This window comes from Oncorhynchus mykiss, chromosome 28, assembly GCF_057628025.1.
Source record: "Oncorhynchus mykiss isolate SJ-2025 chromosome 28, ASM5762802v1, whole genome shotgun sequence".
In the NCBI taxonomy this organism is placed as follows: Eukaryota; Metazoa; Chordata; class Actinopteri; order Salmoniformes; family Salmonidae; genus Oncorhynchus; species Oncorhynchus mykiss.
Window position 1 is genome coordinate 35418502 of NC_143049.1, and position 17315 is coordinate 35435816.

General features: G+C 43.9%; 1 protein-coding gene across 2 annotated transcripts in view; it reads right to left on the minus strand.

The window, feature by feature from the left end:
* Window positions 1–2070: 2070 nt before the first annotated feature.
* Window positions 2071–17315, minus strand: part of LOC110508232 (uncharacterized) — a 34140-nt gene continuing 18895 nt past the window's right edge. For both annotated transcript variants that reach the window (XM_036966882.2, XM_036966883.2), the window contains 4 exons: window positions 12758–13837; window positions 5977–7662; window positions 4720–4817; window positions 2071–4606 (listed from right to left, as the gene is read on the minus strand). In XM_036966882.2, coding sequence (XP_036822777.2) covers window positions 4373–4606; window positions 4720–4817; window positions 5977–7662; window positions 12758–13837 — 3098 coding nt within the window. In that variant the 3' untranslated portion in view covers window positions 2071–4372. The remainder of the gene's footprint in view (window positions 4607–4719; window positions 4818–5976; window positions 7663–12757; window positions 13838–17315) is intronic.

Below are 17315 nucleotides of genomic sequence, written 5' to 3' on the forward strand. Positions count from 1 at the left end.
TTAGTTTCTCGTGGTGTGACTATCAATTATGTTCATGTTGGTGCTGATTGTTACAGTCGTGCTGTTATTGTTTTGCATTTCTTATCAAATCGAGCTCTGCCATGTTTGTATTACAGATACGCAAATGTCTTTATTCTTTAAAGTTTTATCCACAATGAAAAAAATCCTTGTGTATCATTTACAGGGACCTTTTCCATTAACTTGAACTTCTTTTTAAGGTTACTCTTATCGAAAACCACATGTGTATCCAAGTAAATCGGAGTAAAATGTAAAGACCAAAAGCACAATCACATATTTCACCGGGAGTCCCATCTCTTCCACAGTGAGACCAAGTTCATATTTATTTCTCTCGACAACAGAACCAATCAGCATACAGTACTTCTTTCTCAAACATGTTTTTTTTCTTCTCTTTCTTCTTTTCCTTTTCAGAATGAAGAGCACAGTCAGCGCTGTGTTCTCTCTCTAGCTTTCACACTGCACATTATTTACACACACACAAAAAAAAAGATAGTTAAACATCGTTATACATTTCGGACCTGCGCTGTAAGAAATGTTCATGTTTCAAACAATCATTTCAGAGTTGACCTGCATACAGTGTAGCTCGGCACACACTAGCACACACACGCAGAGGTATAAGGGACTTGGTGCGGACCGCCGTGTTGATTTATCAATGGAAGGGGTATTGCACTGGTTTAACCAGTTAGGTTGTTCATGCTACTCCTCCATTCCTATTGGCCTGCTGCTCATGTCTGCCAATGGATGGGCAGATTTAAGTCTCTAATCCATTAAAATGTCCAACGTCACTACAGTGCATTGCACCTTAAATATCCTCAAAGGGATTCATGTAGAAGTTGCCAGCAACACAGATCTGGGGTCAGATTACCCAAATCCTAACCTTAACAAATAGGAGATCATTAAAAAAGAGGGCACTGGACCAGCAGTTAGAGGCAACTCCTGACTCACCTTGACTACAGGTGCATGCTGGTCTATGCTTGCCTGACGACTCAAACTGAATTTATCGCTACAGACTTCAGTCTGAGACTGACATCATTGAAGTCGTTTGTAGTGATGTAAAAAATGAGGGGTGTCGTACAAAAGTCATCAGCGATTGGATCATTTCTAACCAATCAGAGTATCAAAGCCAATGACAAATTGTCAAATGTCGCTTTACCCACGTGTGTTTGGGCTCTGGCCCAACCTATTGGTTTCTGCGACCAATCAGATTGTCGAGAACGGATTTTCATTCTAGAAATTGTCAGGAGAGGTACTCAGATCCAGACTCATCGTGGAGAAGAAACTAATGTAGCTTTTGACCAGAGCAAGGAGTCTGGGTAGCCTGGCAAGGTCTATGGACAAGACAGGAAAAGGAGATCAGAGGGGCATTCTGGGGGAAAAAAATAATTATATGCAGACATTGCATTTCTTACGTACAAAAAAAAGATTCACTGCAGACGATGCAGGAGGTTGAAAGAGGATATAGCCTAATTGAATGTTATGGGTAGTGCAGTTTTAATGATTAACCTTAAGTCTTGATCTGTAGGTCCTTGTGCAACCCTTGTTCTATGTTCTTAATACTTGGGCAGAGCTGTGGCCACGCTATAGGTAATTATCATCTGATGCCTACAATGGATGCCACCAAGCAGCCGCCAATCCCAGGGGGTAATGCATCACAGATAGCCAGTCATGGGTGATGGCATGTCACAGACAGCCAATCGTCTGCGACCATACCACCCAGCCAACCAATGATAAAGCATTACATGGCACAGCTCTACTACTCACAAAAAATATATATAAGCATATTTTCCAGATATTTCTCAAGAAAGTGCATAATATACACATATTCTGCTGTAAGCATACATATTTGTCTAAAATCTCAGGCGATCATTGTTCGGGCTGATTGTTGGTGTGGATTGAGTACAGTATCTAATCTGTGAACAGAAGCCCTCAATGTGCCTGGCGGAGTAGGACAGCTGACCTGTGCCAGCTATTGCCACCAACCCACATTAAATAACCAACCCCTGCAAAGTGCAACGTCACCATCCACAATTGACCTCAACAGGCTTTGACTGGTTTGGGATAATAGGTTTACGTTTATCTCCCCGACCCACCCTTGTTTCCATCTTCGTGTAATGTCATCGAAAATTGTCACTTGTGTACTACATGCCAGCAAACCCATCTCATTACTAAGAAATCCTCATCAAAGGCTCTGACTACACAGCTAGTGAACTTACAAACTGAAGCACAAGATTCCTGACCTGTTCTGGAACTAAGTATTATACATTCTAGAACACATGGCAACCAGAGCCAGGTATTTAGATCGACATTTATGGCTCAGATAGAAACCTACAGTACCAGTCAAAAGTTTGAACACACCTACTCATTCAAGGGTTTTTCTACATTGTAGAATAATAGTGAAGACATCACAACGATGAAATAACACATACGGAATCATGTAGTAACCAAAAAAGTGTTTAACAAATCTAAATATATTTGAGATTCTTCAAAGTAGCCACCCTTTGCCTTGACAGCTTTGCACACTCTTTGTTTTCTCTCAACCAGCTTCATGAGGTAGTCACCTGGAATGTATTTCAATTAACAGGTGTGCCTTGTTAAAAGTTAATTTGTGGAATTTCTTTCCTTCTTAATGAGTTTGAGCCAATCAGTTGTGTTGTTACAAGGTAGGTAGGGGTGGTATACAGAAGATAGCCCTATTTGGTAAAAGTCAAAGTCCATATAATGGCAAGAACAGTTCAAATAAACAAAGAGAAATGACAGTCAGTCATGACTTTAAAACATGAAAGTCAGTCAATCAGGAAAATTTCAAGAACTTTGAAAGTTTCTTCAGTGCAGTCACAAAAACCATCAAGCGCTATGATGAAACTGACTCTCATGAGGACCGCCACAGGAAAGGAAGACCCAGAGTTAACTATGCTGCAGAGGATAAGTTCATTAGAGTTACCAGCCTCAGAAATCGTCAATTAACTGCACCTCAGATTACAGCCCAAATAAATGCTTTACAGAGTTCAAGTAACAGACACATCTCCACATCAACTGTTCAGAGGAGATAGCTTGAATCAGGCCTTCATGGTCGAATTGCTGCAAAGAAACCACTGCTTAAGGACACCAATAAGAAGAAGAGACTGTTTGGGCCAAGAAACACTAGCAATGGACATTAGACCGGTGGAAATCTGTCCTTACGTCTGATGAGTCTGAATTTGAGATTTTTGGTTCCAAATGTCTTTGTGAGATGCAGAGTAGATGAATAGATGATCTCCATGTGTGGTTCCCGCCGTGAAGCATGGTGTGATGGTGTGGGGGTGCTTTGCTGGTGACACTGTCAGTGATTTATTTAGAATTCAAGGCACACTTAACCAGCATGGCTAGCATGGCATTCTGCAGCAATACGCCATCCCATCTGGTTTGCGCTTCGTGGGATTATCATTTGTTTTCAACAGGACATTGACCCAACAGATCTCCATGCTGTGTAAGGGCTATTTGACCAAAAAGTAGAGTGATGGAGTGTTGCATCAGATGGCCTCCACAATCACCCGACCTGAACCCAATTGAGATGGTTTGGGATGAGTTAGACCGCAAAGTGAAGGAAAAGCAGCCAACATGTGCTCAGCATATGTGGGAACTCCTTCAAGACTATTGGAAAAGCATTCCAGGTGAAGATGGTTGAGAGAATGCCAAGAGTGTGCATAGGTGTCATCAAGGCAAAGGGTGGCTACTTTGAAGAATCTCAAATATAAATTACTTTTTTGGTTACTACCTTATTCAATATGTGTTATTTCATAGTTTTGTTATCTTCACTATTATTCTACAACCTAGAAAATTGTAAAAATTAAAGAAAAACCTTTGAATGAGTAGGCGTGTCCAAACTTTTGACAGGTATTGTATTGTATGTCAACTGAACTCCTCAACAGTGACAGCGTGTTGACTGTCAGAATATCCTACATTCAAAAGAGCACGTCTAGCATTGGAAATTAATTGAGCACTTGGCATAAAGAATTATGCTTGATAGAATATGCTTTAAAATGTTAAATACCAAAACAAAAAACATTTTTAAAAAACTACATCGGATTGATCTACAACTACATCGTTTTTTGCTGCTTCATAGCTTTTTGTTTAGAAAATATCTATTCATACGAAGTCACACGAAATAGAAAAATATCAAATATCACTGGTGATAAGAAAAAATGACAACCTGAACAACCAGAAATGTTGCTATGGTAACCACCATTGTCCTTTGACATCAGCGACCCCCCCCCCTGCTCTTATTGGCTGCCCCTGACACCTCTGATGTGGAGAGGGCCAATCAGAAGGCACAGAGTTCAGAAGGAGGATGGGCGTGAGGCCAAGCGGGTTATTGTCAGATGGCTGTGTCCCAGAACACGGTGGTTTGTGTTGGGTAGGGGGGAGGCTGGATCTTTTTGGCTCCGTTGCTCTTCCCCCAGATGGGGAGGGTAGGCTTGCTGTCCTGCTTACAGAGGTTCCTGTCCGGGGTGTTCCTGTCTGGCTGCTGCCTGGAACGGATCTCCATGCACAGGGAGCGTTTCCTCTCGATCTGCTCCAGCATGGTGCTGTCCCCACACTTCCAGGGCATCTGGGACACGTGGGGAAACCAGGGAAAGTAAATCAAGCACATCTCAAGAATGAAAGAAAACAAATCTATATTTATCCAGGTCTGCAGGAGGGGCCTATATTTCATCGACTTACCTGTGCCTCTGATGCTTGCCTCTGTGGGGTCCCTAAGGGAGAGGGTGTAACTGGGGCAGAGGAGGAGTGGCCATACTTTGTACGTGCTGGTTTCAGCTCTACAAAGAGGGACAAAGGCATTTCAATTCATTAATTGAGCTCACTCTTTAACGGTTTACATACAACAAAACAAATCGTTACGGTGAAACAACACACCGTTGTAAAAGCCTAAACACAATCTCAAACCCACCACATGCCTTGATACCCGTTGCCATCTTTTCAGACCAGAATAAATATTGTACTCTCACCATGTTCTTATGTCTTGTCTATAAGATAATGCTTGGAATCGAATTTACTTTAATGTTGTTTAGCCTAAGCTACTAGCTTTTTCAGGCTATACGGTGTTTCAAAAAGCACATGCACCTGGTGAAGGGTGTGCACAGAATATGAAATATTATCAATGTCTAGCTAGCTAGCTAACAAGCTCATTCAGAAGGCTACACATAGTTTAAGCAAAGTAGTGAGGACTAACTTCGACAGTGGGTCGCTGAATAGTTATCTTAACTTAGCTACCAATTTCAATAGCCAATTTACCTATTGCTGAAAACCTATATTCCATCAAAGCAATGAGATTCTACAAACCGGCCTGCCCAAACTAACAAGCACTTGCAAAACTGATGTTTGGATTGTTTTTTTCAGCTAGTAGGCTTAAATAAATGCTTTAAATATATAGTTTACTTCGGCAGGTTTATTTTATGCCAATAACTTCAAATATCAATAATAAGCCACTGGGCATATTTAATTCAGATGTCAACTAACATGAATTTAATGGGAAATCAACATTGGATTAAGGTTCAAAGTTGGGTGAAAAAAAAATACAAAATTCCCTCAAATTGATAACTTTTTGCAAATCCAATCAGTTTTCCAAGTTGATTCAACGTCATCATATGGATTTTTTTGTGTGAGGAAATTACATGGAAACAATGTTGATTCGACCAGTTGTTACCCATTGTGAACCTTACTACCTTGGTTATATACATGTTAGTTACCCAAGCCAGTCAGAGAATGCTCACTTTTTTAAATTGTTTTTATTATGGATAGACTACTAACTCTCAGTAAATGGCATGTTATTGCAATCAACAGTATAGCATCTTTCTAAACTTTGCAGATTATTGTGCTTGATGAGGACATGTTTAGTGTCTGTAAATAATTTACCACAGTCACTTCATGGTGTCGGGTTGTGTTGAAGGATTGCAATTTCATTTGGGCTATCCTCACCTGTATTGCCAGATCCAAACCCCATTGGCGGACTGCCAGCAGGTCTCCCATGCCGAGTTGGTGTGGCAGTCGATGATTGTTGTTGCCCTGATACACCGTTCCTCGCTTGTGCTTTTGATTGCTCAACGCTATAGGTCCCCCTATCTCTGACATCACGCCTGGGCAAGACCTCTGAGCTATGACCAACCCGGTCTTTATTGACGCACCTAAGATCTACCCTATTGGCACTCTTGCCGTAGCTATCGCGCCGGGGGGGCAGCTCTGAGCCATTGCAGCTTCTGTCCTTGCTGTCACGCCTGCTGGCTTCAAGGCCGTTTCTGTCTGACTCTTTGATTTCCTGTCGGGGTAAGGGGAAGGGCTCCATTCCATTGTAACTTTGTTCTTTGCCCTCATGTCTAGACTCTAGGCTGTAGCTTTCCCTGTCTCTGTCTTTGTCATTACGTCTGCACTCAATGCCATTTCTGGGTGAATCTTTGCATTTTTGTCTGGGTAGGAGCTCTGGTGGCTGGTCCATTCGTACTTTGCTGTCGTGTCTCGAATCCATTCCGTACCTGACTTGGTCTTTGCTATCTTCCCTGGGTAGAAGCTCTGGTGGCTGGTTCATTTGTTCTTTGCTTTCGTGTCTCGAATCCATTCCATTCCTGGTTCGGTCTTTGCTATCTTGCCTTGGTAGGAGCTCTGGTGGCTGATCCATTCGTACTTTGCGGTCATGTCTCGAATCAATTCCGTTCCTGTTTTGGTCTTTGCTATCTTGCCTGGGTAGAAGTTCTGGTGGGTTCTGGTGGCTGAGCCTTTCTTTGCTGTCTGGTCTGGACTCCACACCATTCCGGGGAGAGTCTTTGCTGTCGTGTCTGGACTCCACACCATTCCGGGGAGAGTCTTTGCTGTCGTGTCTGGAATCCACACCATTCCAGGGAGAGTCTTTGCTGTCGTGTTTGGACTCCACACCATTCCGGGGAGAGTCTTTGCTGTCGTGTCTGGACTCCACACCATTCCGGGGAGAGTCTTTGCTGTCGCGTCTGGAATCCACACCATTCCGGGGAGAGTCTTTGCTGTCGTGTCTGGAATCCACACCATTCCGGGGAGAGTCTTTGCTGTCGTGTCTGGAATCCACACCATTCCGTGGAGAGTCTTTGCTGTCGTGTCTGGACTCCACACCATTCCGGGGAGAGTCTTTGCTGTCTGGTCTGGACTCCACACCATTCCGGGGAGAGTATTTGCTGTCGTGTCTGGACTCGACACCATTCCGGGGAGAGTCTTTGCTGTCCAGTTGTAGTAACGGCTCCATGCCATGGACACTTCTGTCTTTACTGTCCCGTCTGACAGGCGGGAGTTCCACACTTTTACAACCTCTGCCTTTACTGTCCATTTTCATAGGCAAGGGCTCCACACTGTTACAACCCCGGTCTCTGATGTCCCGTTTCATAGGCAAGGGCTCCACACTGTTACAACCCCGGTCTCTGCTGTCCCGTTTCATAGGCAAGGGCTCCACACTGTTACAACCTTGGTCTTTGCTATATCGCCTGGGCAGCGGCTCCACGCTGCTACAGCTCCTGTCCTTGGTGTTGCGCAGGTGAGAAGAATACTCTTTGCTACGATCCTTACTCTCCCGTTTGGACTCCTTGTGACTGTGCCGCTCCTTGCCATCACGTTTTGACACGCTGTGAGACTTACTCTTGGATTCGGCTGTAACAGAGGACAAACAGTCAATGTACCGTAAAATACCAAGTTATGTCCACACAAAAATAACTAGTAAACATAGCCTATATACCATAAAGAAGATGAAAAATGTAAGTACATCTGAAATATCTATGTATTCATACTGCACTACCGCTATACGGCCACTTGGTGTCACCCATGCGCCGTGGGAGCTATGAACTATGGGTATGCTGGGATATAATGCTGTTTGTTCCAGTTGCCATGGAGACATCCAGGGTGTGAATTGCATAGATGCTATTATCAATGGGTAGGTAAAGGCCCAGTAACCACTTTGAATACTTCCTTATTTCAATTTCTTCTCTCTGTGTTAGGGCTCAGACACACCAAAAGCATTTGCTGGCTGAAAGTACTTTAAAAAGGGACATTTCAAAATGTTTAAACTTCATATTCATCATCTCCAGCTCATCATCTCCAGCTCCAAACCCAACAGGTTTGATTAGGTGTTCAGGAGTCTTATGGCTTTGGGGTAGAAGCTGTTTAGAAGCCTTTTGGACCTAGACTTGGTGGCACTCTGGTACCGCTTGCTGTGGCAGAGAGAACAGTCTATGACTAGGGTGGCTGGAGTCTTTGACAATTTTTAGGGCCTTCTGACACTGCCTGGTATAGAGGTCCTGGATGGCAGGAAGCTTGGCCCCAGTGATGAACTGGACCGTACGCACCATCCCCTGTAGTGCCTTGCGGTTGGATGGCAGAGCAGTTGCCATACCAAGCAGTGATGCAACCAGTCAGGATGCTCTCGATGGTGCAGTTGTAGAACCTTTTGAGGATCTGAGGACCCATGACAAATCATTTCAGTCTCCTGAGGGGGAATAGGTTTTGTCGTGCCCTCTTCACAACTGTCTTGGCGTGCTTGGACCATGTTAGTTTGTACATCAGGGAACTTGAAGCTCTCAACCTGCTCCACTGCAGTGGAGGGGACTGAGCAAGCACCCATGAGGGGCCCCTGTGTTGAGGATCAGCGTGGCGGATGTGTTGTTTCCTACCCTTACCCCCTGGGGGCGGCCCATCAGGAAGTCCAGGATCCAGTTGCAGAGGGAGGTGTCTAGTCCCAGGGTCCTTAGCTTATTGGTGAGCTTTGAGGGCACTATGGTGTTGAACTCTGAGCTGTAGTCAATGAATAGCATTCTCACATAGGTGTTCCTTTTGTCCAGGTGGGAAAGGGTAGTGTGGAGTGCAATAGAGATTGCATCATCTGTGGATCTGTTGGGGCGGTATGCAAATTGGAGTCTGTGCTAGCAAAACAGTCCTGTAGCTTAGCATCTGCTTCATCTGACCACTTGTGTATTGATCTAGTCACTGGTGCTTCCTGCTTTAATGTTTGCTTGCCAGCAGGAATCAGGAGGATAGAATTATGGTCAGATTTGCAAAATGGAGGGCGAAGGAGAGCTTTGTACGCATCTCTGTGTGTGGAGTAAAGGTGGTCAAGAGTTTTTTTTCCCCTCTGGTTGCACATTTAACATGCTGATAGAGGGAACAATGAACACAGTGAACACTGAGGCTGTACCCTTACAGTTTTGGATAGTAGCCAATAGACTATTGTGGCTATTTGAGCATAATGCAGGCCTATACCAACAAAAACCAATGGAGCAAATCCCATACAAGATTGTAGATTGTGATTTCTATGATATAGCCTACAGTGGTATATGTGTGGTGTTTAATGCAGACCTAAATTGCATGAGACTTTTAATGACATTTTTACATTATGAAGGGCTTGAAATTAATTAATTATTTTTGCCTTGGTCTGTAACATCATGGGCCAAATAGGTGACTGTAAATTGTATTGTGTTGTATGATGCAAGAAACCACTTTACAAAATAACACTGCCCCTTTAATTAAGACATAAGCCTATACGTTTTGTGCTCTTGTAGGAAACGGTATCTCTAACTAATAACTCGCTAACTAGAAAAGAACGTCAACAAATGTGCACATGCGCAGCTCATTCATTCGTGGGTAATTGAACGACCTCCACCAATAGAATTCTACTCCGTTGCGCTCTGGCTCTGCCTACAACAAAATCACAGACTCAATTTTGCAGTTAGATTTGTTTTGGTTTTGTTGCAATGAAAAGGGTGTGATATAATGTTGATTCTATAAAGTGCAAACTAATGGGGCGAACTCAAGTGAAGTTCAATTTCTTGTCTACTGCGCGGCAATCGTGGAGGAGGTGAGCGAGCACACGCGCAGTTTAGAGGGGACATTGATGATAAGAAATTGAACGTTTTATTAATGTCCCTTTAACACAGTTCGCATAAAAATCGGCAGACGATCTTTAAACGATCCACATTCGGTGCGATGTGTGCAACCCTTAATCTGTCGAATTTGGTGAAAGTAGGCCTATATGATGATTGTAATGTTCTCTCTCGTTTAGATCCCTCATTCACAACATTGCTATGGGTAACACTGTTCTTCTGTCCAGATTTGTAAAGGAAGTCAGAGAGCGTTCCTCGACGGTTTGACAACCAAAAGGCAACAGCCCACATAGAGACTAACATCTTTCTGCCTTCCATAAAATACATTGGTCAATCTCTGCAAAAAAAAAAAAAAAATGAACATGCATAGTTGATTCCCAGCAGAGCGTTATGGTGCATTACTGCTTTCCCAGAAGTCCCATATCACAAGGCTAGCGTGTCACCAGTGCGTGCTTGTTGTTACGTCTCATAGAGGTGACGAACCAGAGGAAAAGTGGGTCATGCTAGCTAGCTGTGTTTCTATCGTCTATCCTCCCGGATAGCGAGAGGACGCCGTACGTGATCAATCATAGAACGTTGCTCAGCGGACCTGTCATTACGTAAGCCCCAATAGGCTGGCCGGACGCAGGTGCAACAATAGAAACAAATAAGAAGAAAAAAAAACTGTAGTCTTCACAGCATTGCCCCCGTCGCTACATAGTGTGAGTGAACATGGTTTATGAGCCATATCCCGGGGCTAAAGGACAAATCAGAACCATGCATCAATAAGACATTACTACATAGGCATACATTTGTCCACAAGCCAAAGAAATACACAGAAATTGCATAAAATGCCAGATGCAAACATTTGCCACAACCACTAAGATGTCCAACAGTCAGAGAAGATTGTGCTATAATTCCAGGAAGTCAGCAACTGTTCTTTCTCTCTCCTGATTGGTGACTGTGAAGATGTTTCCCTGATTGGTTAAATCTCTACTAGCTGATTGGGCCAACAGAGGAATATAACTCTGTGATCAGGTGTAAAAGTCTTGGCTGTCTCTCAGGAGCCCACTGCCTGCACATGATCAGTTGGAAGCTGGGCGTGACCTGCACTGCGATTGGCCCACTTCCTCATAGGGAGGGAAATAACAGAGGCTCCTTCTTCTGTTGCTATGACTGGTTTGGAGTTGATGGTTGCTATGAAGCTCTGGGAGTTAAGTGCAGATTGATTGACACATGCTCAGTTCTTTTTGAACTAAATTGATTCAAATGCACACAACTGGTGGGAATTCCCCGAATGAAGTTAGTTGCTATAGTATGTTAGATCTCTCTCCAAATCATCGGCTGCTCTTTTCTGCCAATCTGACAAAAACCCACTCGCACACTTCACTGTGCCCATTATCAAGGAACACAAACGTGTAAATACGTGGTTTTAAACACAAATTCATGTTTTATTCCTTTGCATCAGAGGCCCATTAAAGTTTCAGGCCATGTCTCAATAGAGATCGTTCATTCGGGGAGAAAAGTAATGTCAGAATTATGCATACAAATTAAATATGAATATGAATTCATGATTGAAAAAAAAAAAGTTTCTGAAGTTATATAGAAATGTGTTAATCTCTGGTGTTGGGAACCTATCTGAATTCACCATTAATGTAATTTTGTCTGGGTCCCGGACTGGACACATTGGCTTCCTGTGTTTAAACATGATGTTTACATATTTATCAGTAATGCTGTGTGGTGGCTTAATGCCACTGCGGGGTTTGAGAGGTCCTAATGCCGGCCGCTCTACTCTCTAATCCTGCCAGATTAAATCATATGATCTGTATCAATCTACATTCGGTGGGCCTAGATTAAACAGGCTCATAGAGGAAATGCTTGCAAATAGCCACAAAACACCCATGGCATAGCCTGCAATCCTGCTATCAGCAGCATCTCCTACTTTAGCGGGGTTGGAAGTTGTTTTACCAGATGAAAAGGGGGTTACGTTGATACGACGTGGATGAGACCACTAACAACTCATTTCATTCAAATTTAAATAAACATTGCTGTTTTTTTTTTGTGAGTCAATGTGTCAATGTTACACTGTGTGGGTTATATATATATCATATTGGATCAGACTGGATACACATGGAGTAACTATTTTGTTGCTCCACCTCTATGTAGCTATTGACTGATTCTGTAACTATAGTAACAAATAGATGATGTGATGTATTGACTGATTCTGTAACTACAGTAACAAATAGATGATGTGATGTATTGACTGACTCTGTAACTATAGTAACAAATAGATGATGTGATATATTGACTGATTCTGTAACTACAGTAACAAATAGATGATGTGATATATTGACTGATTCTGTAACTACAGTAACAAATAGATGATGTGATGTATTGACTGACTCTGTAACTATAGTAACAAATAGATGATGTGATGTATTGACTGATTCTGTAACTATAGTAACAAATAGATGATGTGATGTATTGACTGATTCTGTAACTATAGTAACAAATAGATGATGATGTGATGTATTGACTGATTCTGTAACTATAGTAACAAATAGATGATGTGATGTATTGACTGATTCTGTAACTACAGTAACAAATAGATGATGTGATGTATTGACTGATTCTGTAACTATAGTAACAAATAGATGATGATGTGATGTATTGACTGATTCTGTAACTATAGTAACAAATAGATGATGTGATGTATTGACTGATTCTGTAACTACAGTAACAAATAGATGATGTGATGTATTGACTGATTCTGTAACTATAGTAACAAATAGATGATGTGATGTATTGACTGACTGTAACTATAGTGACAAATAGATGATGGTGTGATGTATTGACTGATTGATGTATTGACTGAATGATTGATTGACACTCACTCTCCCCGGGCTCCTTGGACTTTCTCCCACCGGTGTTCTTCTTCATCATGTTCCGGCCGGCGGTGAACAGGTTGGTCAGCTCGTCCAGGGGGCTGGTCGGTGTGCGTGAGCGTCCCGTGGATACGTTCTGCATCGACCCATGCAGCCTGCCCCCAGCTATGCAGTCCTGTGGGGGCGAGCCCTTTCCATGGGGCGTGGTGGAGGCGCTGCACGGCAGCCCGCCCGTGAGGGGCATGGGGGCGTCGAAGGGCGGTGTGCGCATCAGGCTAAGCGGCGTGAGGCAGCGGCCCATGCTGACGGGAGAGGGGCAGGCTGAGTGGCTGCGCTGATAACCGTGGGCTGAGGAGGCTGAGGACTTGTAGAGGGTGCAGGGCAGGGGCGGAGCCGACGAGCGACCCGACACTGTCAGGGTGGGCGTGGCTGTCAGCTCCCTGCGAAGGTGCGCCAGGGGGGGCTCAGAAGAGGAGGTGGGAGACTTGTTGTAGGCGCAGGGGTTGTCCATCATGGGCAGCTTCGTCAGTGGATCCAGAGGGGTGAGCGGGGACTCGTCCGAGTTTGGCGAGTACTGGGCCGGCGCAGGGGGGAACACCAGGAGGGGCGGCCGGTGGGTGAGCAAGTTGGGAAACGGCGCAGGGATGTCGCATAGGGGAATGTTACGCGGGGTGGAGCAGCGGTTGAGAGACTCTGGGTCCAGGAGCGCCGGGGTGGGGCAGGCGGAGCGGCACCCTGGGGGTTCCCAGCAGTAGTCCATATCATCCAGGAGAGGGTACTTCATCTCCTCGTACACAGACTCTCCCAGCTCCTCGTCCTCACTCTTGGGCGCCTCTGTGTGCCCGCCGCCCCCAACACTGGCGCCCATCTCGATGTAGACAGGCTCATCCGAGTCGGAGTGGTGGCTGGGACTCTCGTCGCTCGGCGGAGAGGGGTTGCGCTCGCACTCGGCAGAGGGGGAGTGACTCTTGGAGCCAATGTGCTTCCTGATGCAGGAATCATCAAAGGAGGTGCTCAGCTGCGTTTTGGGGTTCCTCCTGGGTTTGGGCGGAGGGACCCTCTTGCAGTCTTCTCCGCAGCCTTGTGGCGCTGAAAGAACAGAAAACAAAAGCGTTCAGCCAATCAGCATAAACCTCATCGTTGTATTGTACATGTTACATGGTATTAGGTCACAGTAGCTGAACGACATTCATTGAGTCAGATATATTTGATACATGACTACATACAGAAACAGTCCCAGGGGCTCCTCTCTATGACACACACACACTTTATCCCTTTCATATATTTCAAATACACCCTCAACCTTAATCCAACCACGACATACTCACATTCCACTACACACACATACAGGCAAACAAGACCAAAACACAGGCTGCACACTCACTGTTTGTCAATGTAACAGGGCTTTATATCACAGCACCATTCCATGCATCTCAACCGGATAATGAGGCGATAAGGGGAGATTCTTTTTAGCCATCTCAGCCTGAGGTGACGATAAGAGATTTGAGCTCAGCAAGCTGTGGTCCAATGTGTGTACAGATGTCTCAGTGTAATTTGTGTCTCTGTACTCGGATGGCTTGTTATTATTACTATCATTATACTAACTGGGTTGCATGGTGGATCTTGAGATCTGTAGTAGTGGATGTGTTTACCCACACCCTCTCTCCATCCTGGGGGAAATGGAATCTAGGTCAGTCGCTTCTCCTGAATGAATTCTGCCTCTGACTGGTCCCTCCCCCTGCTCTGCTCAGAACCAGATCTGGCTCACATAAAAACCCTCCCCTCGGTGAGGGACACCCCCACACTCAGACAGCGATTGGCCTGGACGGCTTAGAGCTCCACCCGTTGCCGCCGCCTCATTGGCACACGCTGCCTGCTGTCGTTCTGATTGGTCGGGCTACGGGGGGGGGGTCTTGTTTCTGTGGGATGGTTGCTGTGGTGCAGGAGAAGAACTGTGTGCACACGGGGATCCCCTCCAATCTGAGGCAGTCAGGGCAACTCCCGAACCAAGCGTCACAATGGCATACGCGTCAAATTGCAACGCGATCAAATGCGACTGTATATTCACCCTTAAGTCTCTCACAGCCCCTTAAATCTATATTATATATTATATTACTTCAATAGCCTTGATCATTTTGCAGCACTTGTTGTTTCCTTGATCAGCAGGTGGTTTCTGTTTTGTCAAAGTATCTTGTTGTTTACATGCTACATGAGCATAGGCCTATATTTGTACAGCTGCACGGCGATTGAGTTTATAGTTGGGTGCTTATGCTCCGTTAGTTTACATCCCTAACCAGTAACGGCAAGGCCACACTACTGCTTTTACAGTATTACAAGCATTTCGCCACGCTCACAGCAACATCCGCTGAATATATGTAAATGTGACCAATAACATTTGATTTGAATAAAGTAAAAACAAATCGTATCTGATCAGAGATGGTCAAATGTCTCTACACTTTCTACTTACGTTTTCTATCACCATCTCATTTTCCAATGTGTCCCACTCCCATCATTCGTTTCATTCCTCTGTTTTCATTTGAGATCCACTGTTATTAGTAAATGCAGGTGAACATGTAACAGTTGGCAGTGTCCTCTTACACTTTTCGGAGAACATTACTTTCATCTACGTGATGAGGATAAAGGCTAAACTAAACGGCTCACGCCAGGACATGAAGATCAGGGCCCAGTTTCCCCAATAACATTTTAAGGCTTAAGTTCATCGTAAGAACCGTCGTAGGAGCGTCGTTAAATCTCAGAGCTTTCTCCCAAATAACCATCGCTATTAAAGTTGCACGTGAAAACGCTCGTAATCTAAACGGTTGGCTCAGACCAGTAGAACAGCTAAATGCGTCGTCAGATGCTTTTTTTTTGTCCACTTCATACACAGAAGATCTCCGCTAAACATGTCTATGTGACTGCGATAACATCAGAACAAAGTTGACAGTCAAATACAAAGTTGCGAATGTCTTTGCAATTTAATACTAACAAGGGACGTATTTAAAAAAAATAGATAACTTCAAATGAAAACCGAGATGACTCTGCATTCAAATATAAACAGTAATCTATTTCAATCCCATTGAATTACATTCCATGTTAATCAATTGAGGTTTATTTAGCTACTTGTAGGCTACTGTCTGTAATTTGTCTCAACATATTTCATCATGTGTGACAACGTGTGCAATGAGGTGCCAAATTGGTGTATTAGTGCAGTTTTTACTGGGTAAGCATTAGAATAAGCCGCCTCAATATTTGCAGCCGTATATGTGAGAATATCTCTCTAGGGGCTGATCTGTTGTCAGTATTGGGAAATAATTATAGTGTTTAAGGAAAGATTTGAATGGAGAAAACTGATCCGAGAGCAGCGCTTCCTTTCTTTCGATCCTATCGGTATCGACACACAACGCACTTAGCAACCTTTCTCTCTGCGTGATGTTTTTGGGAAACGTATTTGACATCTCCGTCCGTTTGTAGGAAAGATGCATCATGTTAAAACACACATAAGCCTAAGCTATCAGGAAACTGACCCTGTTCTCTTTTCAGGTGTGACCGCAAATTCCTTTGCCATATGTAAAAAGGTCTTTGCGGGCTTTTAAAAAGCTTTACGAAGAAAACAGATGAGCAGATACTGTAGAATGCAGATACTGTAGAACGCAGATTCTGTAGAACGCAGATTCTGTAGAACGCAGATTCTGTAGAACGCAGATACTGTAGAATGCAGAACACAAATTCTGTAGAATGCAGATACTGTAGAACGCAGAATGCAGATACTGTAGAACGCAGAATGCAGATACTGTAGAACGCAGAATGCAGATACTGTAGAACGCAGAATGCAGATACTGTAGAACACAGATACTAGAACTGCGCCATGTCCATGTGGAGAGGAGAAGGCCCAAATTAAATCTTGCTAACCAGCAGTCCCATGTTTGCAGGCAGCCCCCCAGGCGTGTATTCATGGATGCCAAGGGAAGACAGGCTTCACCAAAAATGCAGCAAGAAAAAAAGTTATCTTTCTCTCTGTGTTTCATAATTTTCCTTCAATTCGCAAGAGGATGAATGTATCTCACAGGAGAAAGCATTAGAGAGAGAGAAACAGCGCCCCTCTGTTACTGTATGTGTATGCCATGTATCTGATGCTGTCTGGTCATAAAGAGTATGACATTGTTGCCGCCTGTAGCATTGAAGGCAACGGAAGCCAGAGAGCATTTGGCCTCCTTTGATATTTAAAAAAAAAAAAATTAATAGCCAATCATCGTTGAGCTAAACTGAGTGAGCTCAACTGTGATTGGTCCTGGCGCACCATAAAAAAAAGTGTCAAGGGAAACGAGTTTGGATTTGGCTTCACTCCTATTACATCGCATCGATAGAAATACGTGATTGACAGAAACAACTTGAATTATTGGGTTGTTGTCCTCCGGTGTCTGGCTAGCAAAACATTTCCCTTTCCTAAATTAGCCATGGATAGAGATAGGGATTTGGCCTTGTGGTTTTGCTTAATTCTCCGTACTGGCCAATGACTATAACGACAATTCTGATCCAACCATGAATTCATAAATTGTGCCCCTGGACT